The sequence below is a fragment of the Vombatus ursinus genome, unplaced genomic scaffold, assembly GCF_900497805.2.
Source record: "Vombatus ursinus unplaced genomic scaffold, bare-nosed wombat genome assembly UNPS02010320.1, whole genome shotgun sequence".
NCBI classification, from domain to species: domain Eukaryota; kingdom Metazoa; phylum Chordata; class Mammalia; order Diprotodontia; family Vombatidae; genus Vombatus; species Vombatus ursinus.
Genome location: NW_020950098.1, coordinates 3,094,429 through 3,109,772, shown reverse-complemented (window position 1 = coordinate 3,109,772; position 15,344 = coordinate 3,094,429). Strand labels below are relative to the sequence as shown.

Sequence of the window (15,344 nt, the reverse complement as noted above, 5' to 3'; positions counted from 1 at the left end):
AATTATCCAACTCACAAACAGGCCTCTCCAAGCCCTGACATACGATCGATCTCTTGGGTGCTTAACTGTTTCAGTGATTCCCATCTACAGATGATCATGACTGGTATTCCAAAGGATGATCTTTGAGATCTAATGTTCATTTATCCTCAGTGCAGTTGGGCTGGGTAGTTAAAAAGTGCTGTCACATTTCAGAATAGAAAATCAAAAAAACGAAGATTTCAAGTCCAAAGGCACACAGAATGCTACAGTAGAACCGAGAAATCAAATCGACCTTCTTCGTTTCTAAATAAGACCACATCACCCCAAAGAAAAGCTTTCCTTTAGATGAATTAGAGGCCAAGCAAGTTCAAATGAACCAGTATGATTTAGATATAAAATCAAAGGTATCAACCTCATTATGTGGACCATATAATTTTAGCTGCCTATGACACAAACTTGTATCTCTCTATAATAATTTAGTCCCAAACACAGAAGAGACTCCCCCTATCATTCTCAGTATCTAAAACATTAATACCCACTAATTTTCATCCACTCCTTCCCCCGCACCCTCCCCTGCCCCCAATTCAGGCACGGACTTCCGGGCCAAATGCAAAAGAGTCCCCTTTCCACTTACGTGAGCTTTTGAAGTCTTTCTTTTTCAGTCTCCTCCTCATCATAGTCCCACGTGGGCTGGTAGTATAGACGCCTCGAGGTAACGTCCCTGTGTTCAGGGAATTCAGGCTATACCCACTCATGGAGGTAGGAGAGATGGATGAAGACACCATAGCTGCTGTAAGAAAGTAGAAACTTGGCACAGAGAATTCTTGGACATCATGAGGTGTTGTCCACACCTGCTAGCCATTTATAAGTCAGAGAAATATACACGAGGCACAGGGATGGGATGTAGGCATCTCACAACAAAGACACAGACCAGGCCTCTGATGGTTTAAGTGTAAGGCCTAACAAGTCCCTATGATCTTTTTGGAACCCTGGACACACAATGAAAAACAGGGAGGGTACTAACATCTTTTGCATTAGACAAGACACATTGAAACACAACTTCTTCATAACCAATACATTTAAGATGTCAACATATCTTTACAGATGATTTGTGACATGAACTTCACAGACATAGATAATCTATGCACATTAGCTCTATATACTAGCCTGAACTATAATAAGTAACCTTGTCACATGAAAGCAAAGCATTCTGAATTTCCATACCTTTTCTTAGCAACCAAGGCTGTCCACTTGGAAAAGAAAAGGATTTAAGAGATGTCAGAAATAACCTTTCATTGTTATGAGAAAGCATGACATTCATGGAGACAAAAATGGAATGAGAGAAGAGGAAAGGAGAGGAGAGAGAGAAAGACGGGAGACATAGGATGAGATGAGAGAGGGGAGGAGAGGAGAAGAGGGGGGAAAAAGGGGAGAGGAGAGGGGAGGGGAGGAAAGGAAAGGAGAGGGGAGGGGAAGGGAGGGAAGGAGAAAGAACTTTAAATTAGAAGCCAGGAGGAGAAAGCCTGGAACATTACGAGGGTTTTTCGGAGGAGGTGGTTTCTGGAATTTCCAGGCTGCCATCCTGCAATGGTCAGGGCGGTAGGTGTTATAATGGTCATAGGTGAGTAGCCTGCTGTGGTTGTTGGCCCAGGAATCCCAGGTAAGTTGCCTGTTGCTCCTCTGAACTTTATCTGCCCGCATGAAAGGGTGACAGGAAATGGGGGGGGGGGGAGAAGGAGAGGAAGAACCAAAAAAAAAAAGGAAAAGGTAACTGAATTGTTCAAATAAAGGGGAAAAAAAATGACAAAAATGAAAGTGGTTTGCAAACGAAAAAGATTTGTTTGGTTTTTCCCTTTTTCTCAGTGGTCAGCAAAGCGGATGATTAACATCTGGGATTGAAACCTTTCATCTTTCCAAGAATAATGCATGCTTTTCTACAGCCCATTTTTCTTCCTTTAGAGATGACTATTGAATCAATTTCTAATCTCCCCCTGTGCTTAGCTGCTGAGATTAAAAACATTTTTTAACTTAAAAGTCAACCCCATCAAGATATATGACACACCATTAGTAATTAAAGATTTGCAAATCTCCGCCAGCTAACAGCCCTTGTATATTAAGCAAAAGAAAACTAGGAGAGATAAATCACCTTCTCTCCTGATTCTAGTAGTTTACATGTCAGTCACTATAAGTTACTGCTCTGACATTTTAATTTCGCCAGCATCTATCACTGCCATTTGATTATCCTCAACAATCAACTATTTCTACCAGGATCTTATCTAGGGCTTCCGATAATAAAGAAATCTTGGCCTGTGACATGCTTTTATGTGATTCTGAGCAATGTCCTTTTTTTCTAGAAATGAATATTTGATTACTAGACTTGTATTTCTGTAAGATGCTCAATTCATTTTTGACAATAAGCTATATTTCGGGGGCAAAGCTTCTCAATCGTTTTAATGTGATATTCAGTGGCATTTCAATTCTTTCCCTAAACAACATGCTCTATATTCTTCACTATTAAGATGTGTTTCCCTACCCAAAGCTTGAGAATACAAACAACACTGATCTTTGGTATACTTATCTGCTATGTTTTTCAAATTGGTATTTTCAAAAAGAATGAGATCAAAACAATAAAGATCAACTCATACATCTTTTCACTTCTCCTAACTCTAAGGTCATATGCTTTTAATTATTAGCAAATCTACCTATCAATACTTATTGCTTGTAACACTCCAATGTGGTAGTTGAACCCTCTCCTTGCTGGAAGGTCCAGTCATTTATGTTACACATTAATGATCACATTAGCTTCAGAGCTGAGAAAAGTACTCATTAACTTCAAATTCTGTCTCATCTTCCATCCACTAGCCAAGCTAGTGCTTTTTATAGTAGATGAGGTAGAGCTAGCCCTTGCTTAAGAGAAATTTCCCCAATGCAGTTTAATATTCAAGAGAACAAGTCATAAATTCCCCCTGAGGAATAGTATTAACCTATATTTCTTATAGCTGAGAGGCTACTCATCATCCTGGCTTCTGCTACCTTGCTCCTACTGTTATAATGCTATGAAACTTAAGGGGTAGAAGGAAGAAGGTGAAACAAGAGAGACTCAGAGGCAGTGGTCAGAGAAGCAGAAAGAAAACCAGTAAAGAATGCTACTGTGGGAGCCAATCAAGATGAAATGGCTAGTGGTATAATGTTGTACAAGGAAGAAGCAGTTTGGAGGTGGGGAAAAGGTCATGGGATGTGGCATTTGGAAAGTCAATCAGTCAGCAAGTCTTTGTTAAATATCTTCTGTGTGCCAAGTACCATGCTAATAAAGTGGGGATATAAAAGACCTTGAGGCTAAGTATACCCCTTCTCATTTGGGAGCCAAGACTTTGCACATATGAAATAACTAAAAACAAAACAAAACAAAACAAAAAACAGTATGCAATAAGGCCCTACTCCTCAACAGGACTGCTCCTTCCATCTGTGACCCTGATCTCACCCTCTCCCTCCTCTTCTAGGACCTTATTCCATTGGTCATTTAGATTCATTCTTGCATCTTCAATTTATTCCTTTATGTTGGCCCCTATCACCTGTCCAGAAATATGCTCAGGTCTCTCCTACCTGAAAAAAATAAAAGGCATCTGTTGATCCTGCAACATCTTTCCACTTCTAGCCCTCTCCCCTTCCTCCCCAGCTAAGTGATTGTCCTGTTTCTCCTTTCCTTCTCTGACAAGCATCTAGAAACTTACAAGACTTTTTTTTGGGAGAGGGAGAGGGGAGAAAGGGGGAAAATGCTCTCGCTATTGTGTCTCTTGAATCTACTTTTACTTTTAAAAAATTATTTTCTTCTATGCTACATTAGGCTGTAGAGCTGGTACAATAATACAATTCAAAAATTTCCACTGATCTCCATGGCGTTATCTTCCAGACATCACCCCAGCTTTCTCATCTTTTCTCTTATTTTACAATTTTCTATCCCTTGATAATACCACATGCTCTTGTAGTTACCTGAGCACCTGAATGCAGAGGATTCTTAAATCCATACCTATAGCCCCAATGTCTCTTATGAATTCTAGGCCTGCATTTCCAACTACCAGATATATTCACTCTGGGTATTCTCATTTATCTTAAACTCAGTATGGCCAAAATTGAACACTCTACTCTCTCCTCTCTCTCTCTCCCTTCAATATTTGTAAATATCACTATTCTTCTGTTAACGAAGCATAAAACTCAATAATTTCTGTCTCTTTTCTCTTTCTCATCCCCCAACATCCAATTAGTTGTTAAATCCTCTCATTTCCATCACCAAGATCCTCAAAGACACAGACTTTGTCTATTAAAAATATTTTTGTATTTTTGATTTCTGGTACAATGCCTTGAATATAGTATGTACTTAATATTTCTTTTCTTTTTTTAAGGAAGGTACAAAATATAAACATTTTTTAGCTGAGGACTTTAGTGTCTGCCACAATTTGGCTTTAGCCCACTTTTCCAGCTCTATTTAAAACTACATGTATTCATGTTCCAGCCAAAACGGACAATTAGAACAGGTGTGGTGGCACATGCCTACAGTGCCCGATGCTGGTGTTTGGCAATTCTGAACTGCAGTACAATGAAAACCAATTGGGTGTCCTTAATAAGACAGGCACCAATATGGTGAGTCCCCTAGCATGGTGGGGGGCCACCATGCTGCCTAAGGAAGTCAAGGTAAGAAACCTGGGGCAGATTACAGTTTCTATGCTGATCAGTATTAGTATTGCATGTGTGAGTGGCTGCTGCATTTCTAACTTAAGGAAGAGAGGGAAACCGAGTCTTAAAAGAAAAACAAAAACAAAAAAAAATGGACAATCATAGTTCATCTTGTCTTATCTTCTTTTTCCCTCCTGGAATCTTAACATGCTATCTGTACGCCCAGAAAAGAGACTCTTTCCCCATCTCTATCTGTTGAGATATTCTATTTCTTTAAGGTCTAAATCACATTTTTCTTTCTCTATGAAGCCTAACCTGAAATACACCATCCTTCCCTACCCCACTACCCCGACAGCTACAAGTGATGTCTCCCTTAGATCTTTCATGCCACTTTTCAGTTTAACTATGCCTATGTATTTATTACATTCTGACTTGTTTTGTAGTTTTCTGTGTACCTGTCTTAACCCCATTAGATTGTCAAACTCTTTGAAGGAACAGACTGTATCATTTTTTTCCCCACCTTTGTATCCTCAGCACTGATCATGGTTCCCTGAACACAACAGGCCTTTAATAAATGTTTGTTGAATTGGCTTGATGGTGTCAAGTGGTATAGTCTAGATAGCAAATATGAAAGGAATTCAGATAAAGACATAGGACTTTGTCAGCTTTGGGATTCTGTGTACTATCTTGCCAGCTCTATTAAAATAAAAGAGAAGGATAAATCCAAAGCTAAAGGATGATTGACAGGCCTGCTAAAGTCACAAGTTACAAAACCTCACTTAGGGTCTCCCTGCTACCTCCCAATCTACATCAAATACCATGCCAAGCAAAAGTCAGGTGCCTTGGCACTGCTTCCATGGTTGATCATATATTATCTGAAGAATATTATAATATATGTACCCAACTAGATGACTATAGACCTTCCTCCCCTGATTGGATAGCCAGCTTCCAGGTTTTCTGCTTGGGACCAGTCTTTATCCATCAGAACTCTTCCTTCCTACAGCCTTTACAATCTACACTTTTCTTTTTTTTTTGTTTTGTTTTGGTTTTTTTAGGCAATTGGGGTTAAGTGACTTGCCCAGGGTCACACAGCTAGTAAGTGTCAAGTGTTTGGTCTGAGGCCAGATTTGAACTCAGGTCCTCCTGACTTCAGGGCCGGTGCTCTATCCACTGTGCCACCTAGCTACCCCCAATCTACACTTTTCAACAACAACAACAAAAATAAAATTTCTCCCTCCCTTCCCGACCCAGTTAGGTTCCTGGGATCATAGAATGAAAGCTGGGAAGGGATTTCAGAAGTCATCTGTGGAGTCCCTTCATTTTACAGATGAGCAAATTGAGGCCCATGGAGGTTAACAGACTGGTTCAAGATCATGGAGGTTACAGGCATCAAAGGCAGAATTTGAAAGCAGGTTCTTTCCAATGCTAACTTTTATTCTTTGTGAGTCCACCCAAGTAAAATATGGACAGTACTTCATCTCTTCGCATCCAAGTGTGTCAAAGAAATGCCATAGAGATGCTCCACACTGATATAAAGTATGTATAATGACATATATATGCATATATACACATACATGTATACATAAATAAATATACATGTATATGGGATATATTATGTAATAGTATGGTGTTGTTTATCCTTTGTTCTTGAAGAGGACTATGGCAAGAGGAAAGTGATGTCATGACTTGCAAGTGAAACGGATTTAAGTGAGGAAAGGCTATGCAAAGTCACCAGCCTCACTTTCTCCTCTGGAGTCATCTGGGTCCAGTGGCAAAATAATGAAGACTACTGAAGATGGCCCCCTCTCATAGTATGTATGTATGTATTGTGTATGTGTGTGTGTGTGTGTGTGTGTGTGTGTATGTGTGTGTGTGTGTATAATGATAAAGTATATAAAATGATAGAAAGTATCTTTGGAAGACATCTATGTACTTACGTGATAGGAAAAAACATGAAACCAAATGAAACAGTTACCGTGATGTAAATTTGTTACTCAGGGCCTTTTGAGGATTTTTTTTTTAAATGGGCTGGGTGGTATGAGCATGTTTGCATGTTTGCATGTTGGCAGGAATGTAAACTGATTTTTCTAATGTAAACAAGCTGGGAAAATGGGATTCATTTTATAGAAAGTAGTTTTTCAAATAATTTAACAGTATACATGCATTTTTTCAAAGTAAGAGACACCTGTATACTACATTTGGAAGAAGATAAATAAGAGTTTCTGAAGAGAAAGTAGGAGATAGGATAGATCAGATCTATGATCTAGGTAACTCATGCCCTCTGTATTTTGTTGTTGTTAAGTCATTGCTGAGTCATGTCCAATCATTTGTCACCCCATTTGGGGTTTTCTTGGCAAAGATACTGTAGCGGTTTGCCATTTCCTTCTCCAGCTCATTTCATAGACGAGGAAACTGAGGCACATAGGGTAAAATGACTTGTCTAGGTCATACAGCTAGTAAGTTTGTAGGCTGGATTTGAACTCAAGTCTTCCTGATTCCAGGCCTGGCGCTCTATCCACTGTGCCACCTACCTGCCAAGTTTCCTCTAAATGATATAAGACACAAATAGCAGTGTAAGGTACTGGAAAGAATACTGATCTTGCCTCCAGCTCTTGCCAGAACTTAAATAAGTCCTTCTCTGGGAGTCAGTTTCCTTATCTTTTACATTGGGATAACAATGCCCAGATAACCTCCCTCACAGGGTGCTGTGAAAAAAGTAGTGTGTAAATTTCATAGTACATAAATGTGAATTATTATTTTGCCAACTGTATGCTGAAGAAATATTAAGGTTTTCTCCTAGTACGTGCAGTTTAGAGAGTAAAATCAACCACTTGAACTGAGTTGCAGGACAGATAATTTTATTCCTTTGTCAATATGCTGGGAAATTACTTAGAGCAAACTTTTTATTATTTTGGTGTGTAGGGAAAATAAAAAGAAAGAAGAATAAATTGGCTTAAGAAAATAAAAAAAACAATTTAGAAATTGATCTGGGAGTGATTAATGTAGGAATTTAGAGAATATCACATTTCTATGACAAAACAGCATTGCTAGAAGAAATACACCTTCCTCTACTTGTTGGAGAGGTGGGGAACTATGACTATATAACCATTCAAATGCTTAACTGTTTTTTTGTCTTCTTTGTTACAAAGGGAGGTTCATTAGGTAGGGTAGGCCAGGAGGAATATATTCAGAAATAAATGTAATAGAAAAACAAAAGTCATTAGTAAAACTTAAGGCAAAAAACCCCCAGCATTATTCAAGATACATACTCTGTTGCTTGACATATCCTTCCCCCAAGTCAATGAAAACTTCACAGTACTGTGGAAATTCTTACACATTAAACAGTCTGTGTGTCTGAAAATACCATCACCACTATGACCTGTAGGAATGGCCTGTGATTTGGAGTCTACTTATCATTTGTATTCAAATATTTTAAAGGATGCTAGATTTAAAAAAATGGATAATCTGCCTGTCCAGCATACTTTCTGTACTTTGCTCAATGTGCAAAATTAAAAATCTGATAAGAATTATGGGGTACTGTGGATTTCATTAGCTCCATGAGCTCTATTTAATTAAAAAGGTTGTATCCAGCTGATGTTCAGTATGGAATTATCTACCCCATTCACATCCCCCACCCCTAATGCCCCTTCTCAAACTGTGGAGAAAAAGTACAGACTGCTTTCAGAGGCGTAAGGCAGGCAATACAAATGAGCTCTCTACACCCAAGAAGGCAATTCCAGAGAAATTTGCTATCTTCCCACATGTACAGAAACATATTAATTCTCTTTGAGACATAATGATCAGCACCAAAGGAGGTCTGTGGGTTTGGGGAATAAAACAAAAATAAGCAGCCTTGGCTTTAAATCATGGCTTAAGTTTTTTTTTTTAATTCTAAAATAAGGGGAAATTTTGAAAACAAAACTACAGGAATCCTTTGGTTGCTGGTTTTGGGCATGAAGCTCTTATTCTTGGGGCATCTTTTGATCAAAGATGCTTAGCTGGACCGCATTTAAAAATTAATAGACACATCTGTGTGCTCTGAAGCCATAATCTCTGAGCTTCTTTTCTCTTCTTGATGTCTGAATGCTTTGTGGGTCTTCACTGAGTAATACTATAGAGGCAACACAGTGAACTGAATATGAAGGGCTGGCCATGAAGCCAAGAAGACCTGGCTTCCAGTCCCTCCTCTTAAACACACCAGCTGGGACCAGGGGTAAGTCATCTCATTTCTCAGGGCTCTAGGCCACTCTTGAAGCCAATTGGTTGTTCAGAAAGTGCCAAGGTGCATTTGATAACCTGGAGTTATTTATATCAATCAAATCAGAGATCCAGTTTCTGGCCCTATTAGTAAACTTTGCAGTTCTTGATTTCACCAGAATATATAGCTGGTGAATTGTCCACTGTCAGGCAATGTAGTGTCCAATCTGGGTAGGGACAGTTTCTCTATCATCCTGAGAAGAAAAGGTTTCAGAGATGTGACCAGACCTGACAAGGGGGTGCCTCTCTTCTTCCTCGGCTCTGAATATTTGAGAGCACACCAGTCATGCTTTTGAAACTCTGGGAAATAGAATATTCTACAAGGAATGAAGACTAATTCCATGACTTCTTTGAAGCAGGAACATTTAGATGCTCTCCTTATGAATTATGAAGGAATATTGAAATCCACTGTAATGCTGTCAAAACACACATTCAGGTGTGCCTTTTGTAGATTCATTGTTTTATTTTTAGGAAGGAAATCCAGAATTAAAAATGCTAAGTGGCTCCCTTCCACCTGCTCCATTGGCCTTGGGGACTTCGTTTTACATTAAACAAAATTTAATAAACACTCTTAAAACTCTTTCATGCCTCAATTTTATGAATTTCCATGAGGGTATATTCCAGCAAACCACATACAACTTGAAAAGGGGTATTTGTCAGATGAAGGATTATCAATAAACAATCAATCACCAAGAATTTATTAAGCTCCTACTATGTGCCAGGCAATGGGCAAGGCACTGGGACAACAAATGAGTTAACTTATAAAACTGAAAAGAATGGAGACAGACTCCATATCAGCTCCATTCCAATTTCTAATTCCCCTGGACAAAGCAGTAACTGTGAGGGAAAAAAAAAGAGCGACAAGGAGATTCATCCAAACAGATCCTCTTACCATGGTCAGGTCCCTTCAGTGCTACTCGAGTCTGGTGATAGGGAAGGATCTCAAGCTTGACCTGGTCTGTAGTATTGGCAAGGAATTGTGTTGCTTCAGCCATGGTGCAATATTCCATGCTAGTTCCATCGATGGAAAGAATATGATCTCCAACATGCAATGCACCACATCTACACAAAGGAAAATATAAAGTATGGCCCCTGTTTGGAATGTGACTTTTAGTTCTTTCAAACTGTTCATGCAAATTACAAGAGATATTTGTTATCTTTTAAAAAAGAAAGGAAAAATTCAAGTGTTATAAGAGTCATCCAATATCAACTTTTAAGTCTTTTAATGCAAACCTGATAGACAAATAGAGACATGAAGACTTGGGAAAAATGGAAAAATTCAGGAAAACAATGTATTTTTCACATTCTTTTCCAATTTTTATGGGGGGGAAGATACATGGAAATAATTTAGAAAAACATCTTTTTTCTCTCCTTCCCCCTGAATTTTTTGTTTTTCTTCCCTTAGGCCTTCATATCTCAAAGTAAGAGTTGGTAAGTACATAATAACGCAAGACATTACTCAAAGAATTGGAATGGGGTAGCTGACTAATAATATATGTGTAAATGATAATAGAATAACGAGAACAACCTGGTGGAAATATTAGGTAAGACTCTTACACAAACACCCAGTTCACCATTTTCTTTTTGTTTTGTTATTCCAAAGCTAAACATTTATTGGAACAGAAACCGTAAATGATGATGGAAATTATGCAAGATTCAGACAAGTCATGAAACCAGGGCTGGCATGGTGACTTGAGGGGAAAATTGGGACAAGGGGAAGGGGGGCTAGCTGCTACATCTTGCTGCACTCAAGAAACTGGCTACTGGATGAGTTGAGAAATGCAAACACAGCAGTCAGCATCCCGACGTACCAGTCAAGTGGACAGCTCCTTTAACTAGTTACCCTCTGTGGAATGGGGAGAAAAAAAAAAAAAACAAAGACAGAGAGAGAAAATTAAAGCATCCTGCACCATTGAACTGGATCAATGGCTGTTAAAGGCTTTAATGGGGCAGCTAGGTGGCACAGTGGATAGAGCACTGGCCCTGGATTCAGGAGGACCTGAGTTCAAATCCGGCCTCAGACAAATAACACTTACTAGCTGTGTGACCCTGGGAAAGTCACATAACCCCATTGCCTAGCCAAAAAAAAAAAAAAAAAAAGGCTTTAATGTAGGGTAAGACCACAGTGGAGCTATAGACTGACCACTACAGAAGGCTACTGCTCACTGCCCTGCTGTAAAAGGCAATACTGGGAAGAACTGGGGTGTAGGGATAAAAAAGCTAGGAATATGTATAAGAGCCTGGCTCCTAAAGCATATTTTAAAATAAAATTAAAAAAAATTATTCCACAGCTTTAGTAGCCTACCTCTCAGGGCAAAAAGTATTTTTAATCATCCTTTCCATCTGTAAATATAATTTCATTTGGATATACTGGGTCACTCCAAATGGAAGAAATGAAGTCTTTCTTATCAGGAACTGTAAAATGATTTTGTAGGTGGGAAACCAGTCTTTCTCTCCCATCAACTTCAGCAACATTCTAAAATATTAATTAGAAGGGGAAAAAAACCTAAGGTAAAGGAGTTTCATTTTTATTGTGTTGTAGGAATGAGAAATGCAGCTTAAAGGGACACTTCAAGGTTGTAAAACCTTAAGATTAACACACCATGACAGCTGTTTCCCAGTGCAAGGCTTTTCTTTAAGGATTCCAGCCAGGTAGTCAATTTTTTTTTCATTTAAAGAAAATAATAAGATTTCATGGCTATAGGGTTTAACTCTTTTGGATACTTCACTGCATGCTACATCACAAACAAAGAGCTGCTTGACTTCTCCATGGAAATAATAGAAGGTTTATGTGGCAATGCATGGTAGGAGACTTTGCTTTGTTTCTTTAAAAAAAAGACTTAAAAAAACTGTACCAATGGCCAAACCAAATATCTGGGGAGAATCCTTAAACTGAGACTTCCACCATGGGATAACTGGTAGGGTAGGTAAATTTTAAGACCCAACAACAGTGACTTGTCTCTCTAAACAAAACTTGTAGAAAATGGCAAGGAAACTTGATTTTTATTTTTCATTTGCTTCTTTGGTTTTTGTTGTTTTTGTCATGCAGTTTGGAAGATGAAGCATCTTCATGGACACTCACCTGTCGGCAATACTTGCAGATTTGATTTTGTCGATGATGATGACCTGTTTGTTGCAGCACATTGAGGTACTCAGTGCAACACCAAGACTGGAACCAGGGGTTTTGGCAACTTCAACAAGCAGTGGCCCAGAGGCTGTTGCCACTGAATCTGTTGGAAATTTAATTTAAAAATAAAAAAGAGGTCAGTATAATGTCAGTATTGATCATAATTCAATCATACAGAACTGCAACAGGCACAGAATATATCAAAACGATGAGCAGTGATGTCTCTGTGTCAAAATATTAGTGACAGATACATCTTTCACAGCATATTCTTGTGCTTTCCTGATCCCCTGGGATACACTTGAGTCACAGATTGGTGGAATCCTTTCATGTACACATGGACCCGGTGGTTACAGACTCCTGACATCTTTCTACTTTCAGACTCCTCTAACTTCCTTGATTTTATATCTAGCTGAAACCTGCCTCCATGTCACTTTTATCCAGGACCATCACTCTAGCTTCTGGACCCAGAATGTCTAGTATCTCCTCAATGTGACAGTCCTTCAGATATTCAAAGGCAGATATTATGATCCCCTTCTTCATTTACTTCATGAAAGAAAATGCATTAAATCACACTAGCATCATTGGTAAGATCAACAACACAGATCATTTTGCTCAACTATTTCTTGATTATTAATAGTAATATTCAATTCAATCCAATTTCACATATACTTATTAAGTGAGGTACATTGCCACAGTCCAGTGATATAAAGATAGAAGACAAAATCAGCCCCTGTTTGGAAGTTTACATTCTACCCTCAAGAAATTACACATAAAAAAAAAGAAATGACACATAAACAGATAAGCATATACAAGATCATTTGAGAAAAGAGAGAGCATTAAAAAATAGAGGGACTGCCCTAGGCAGCTAGGCAGCACAGCAGGTAGGAGCACTAGACCTGGAATCAAGAAGACCTGAATTCAAATCTGGCCTCAGACACTTAATAGCTGCATGATTTTGGGTAAGTCGATTAGCCTCTGTCTGCCTCAATTTCTACATCAGTAAAATAGTACAATTCTAGCATCTATCTCCCAAGATTGTTGTGAGGATAAAATGAAACAATTTATATGAAGTGCTTTTCAAACTTTAAACCATCATTTGCAATGCTAGCTATTATTATTACCAATAATTATGATTGGTAATAATTATCGGTAATAATAATGGTTATTATTATCATCATAGGATGTAAGTCACAAATTGATCCTTGAAGAAAGTTAGAGAGGCTAAGAGGTGGAGGCAGAGATGGAATGAATTTGTTAAAGGTATTTGCCATTATCACGGAGGATGTCCAGTACAGATTCTAAAGGATTTCCCTACAGTATGTGAAGTCCTCCAGATAGTATCTATTTGCACATGACATTGTGTTGATTGCACTAAGACCCAGAACACTGTAGAACTTACAAGATTCACAATTACTCAAAAGACTTCAGCTTAACAATTCACAAAGCAAAAATCCAAGTGAATGAAGAATGCCTACAGTCCAGACTAGAAGGTGCTTGCTATTTAATGGACAGTCCATAAAATTCATCTTTGAATTTTTATTTTGAACTAATTTTTGGTTGCTGCATGTTCAGAAATCTTTTTATGTTACCAAATTTTTGCAACCCCCATATTCAGTTACATAACCCCATATGGAGTCATGACCCACAAGAAGCACTGTGATAAACCAACCTCCATCAATAAAATCATATAGTTGAAGAAGTATTATGTCTTTCATGTTGAGCAGAAATAGCTCTAGAAGATGTCTAGATAGGCAAAGTCCCTCATCATGGTCAAATCATGCCTATGTTCCTCTTTTATCATCTGCTTCGACAACTCATCATTTATTTCCTTTTCCTGGGTGGGCAGTCTATAGTTATGTTTCCATCATAAAATTATTTCTGCTTTAATCTCTATTCATCCTCATTCAAATGATTTCTGGAGATGTGAGTTCTGGGCATAATTTAAAGTAAGGTGGCAATATTGTGGTGTCTGGGTTGCCACAGTTACCATAATACAAAATCTCATGTTGAATAGGATGTAGACTGGTGTAGTTTCTCCAAGTAGCAACCATCTCAAGCAGACTCTGAGACCTACTGGACACCATCTCTAGGACTACTACCTATAATTAAAGGCTAGGGAACCCAGATAACTCCAAAGGATGAGAGGATCACAAGATTTGTTCAGTAAAGGGATAACTCTAGATTAGTTGCTACCCTAACCAGGTCCAATTGCCTAATCAATTACCTTCTTAGGACATCTTCATCCTGTGAGCTGATTTAAACTTTAAATAAGCAAGAGAAGCGAACTTTCTGAGTATCTATTCAAGACAATCTATAGAAGGGATTTGGGTGATGTTAACAATGGCTGATTGAGATTTTCCTGTTCCTTCTCCCCAGTTAAGGAAGGGAGGTGTGATCCTGCATTAACTGCAACAGGCTCAATGAAGTAACTATGTCTATAACTTCCATCCATTTCTCATTTCAAATATCCTGAGGGCAGGGTACAGGGGCTGGCATTTATATTAAGTAGGATTTATGGGAGAACTGAATCTGGTGAGAGTCAGAATTAGGCACAAGAGGAAAGGAGTCTTCCACACTAGACTTGGCCATAATGAATACCAGCTTAAGTCACTTAGGCGAGATAATGGCCTGGCACCAGTTTCCCTTAAACTTTACTCCCCTCCATATTACAGCCCAGTTACATTGGCTTATTTGCTGTTCCTCGCTTCCTCCAGTACTATGCCTTTTCATTGGCTGTCCCCCATGGCTAGAGTACTCTCCTCTCCTCACCTTCCTCACCTCTCTTTCCCGGCTTCCTTCAAGAATCAGCTTAAATTCCGTCTTCTTCTGGAGGTCTTTTCTAGTGCTCCCCACTGCTAGTACTCCCTACTGTGAGACTATTTTCCATTCACACAGTATATATCTTCTATGTACAAAATTGTTTGTATGCTGTCTTGCCCAATTAGAATGTAAGCTTCCTGGAGGCAGAGAATGCTTTTTTTTTGCCTCTGTTTATAGCCTCAGCCCTTAGCAGAGTACACAATAAATACTTAATAAATGGTTGTTGACTGACTATCTCCTCTGATGTACCAGTTTTTCCTTCTGGAGAAATCTGCCCACATAAAATTGATAGGCATCTCAGTGGTACAGTGGAAGTCAGGAACATCTGAGTTAAAATCCTGCCTCAGACCAGACACCAGTTGTGTAACCCTGAGCAAGACACTGAACTGCTTTCAGCCTCAGTTTCCTCACTTGAGAAATGGAGATAACAGTAACACCTCACACTGTTGTAAGGATCCAATGAGATATATATGTATGTGTTTATATAAAA

The 15,344-nt window shown here is 38.7% G+C and overlaps 1 protein-coding gene across 4 annotated transcripts in view; it reads right to left on the bottom strand.

The window, feature by feature from the left end:
* GRIP1 (glutamate receptor interacting protein 1) overlaps window positions 1–15,344 on the bottom strand; it is a 790,436-nt gene that overhangs the window by 136,878 nt on the left and 638,214 nt on the right. For 2 of the 4 annotated variants that reach the window (XM_027854159.1, XM_027854161.1), the window contains exons 8-10: window positions 11,990–12,137; window positions 9,800–9,969; window positions 614–769 (exon numbers count right to left, since the gene is read on the bottom strand). In XM_027854159.1, coding sequence (XP_027709960.1) covers window positions 614–769; window positions 9,800–9,969; window positions 11,990–12,137 — 474 coding nt within the window. Of the gene's footprint in view, window positions 1–613; window positions 770–1,514; window positions 1,671–9,799; window positions 9,970–11,989; window positions 12,138–15,344 lie in introns of all 4 variants that reach the window. The other 2 variants (XM_027854162.1, XM_027854160.1) reach the window with 2 other exon arrangements.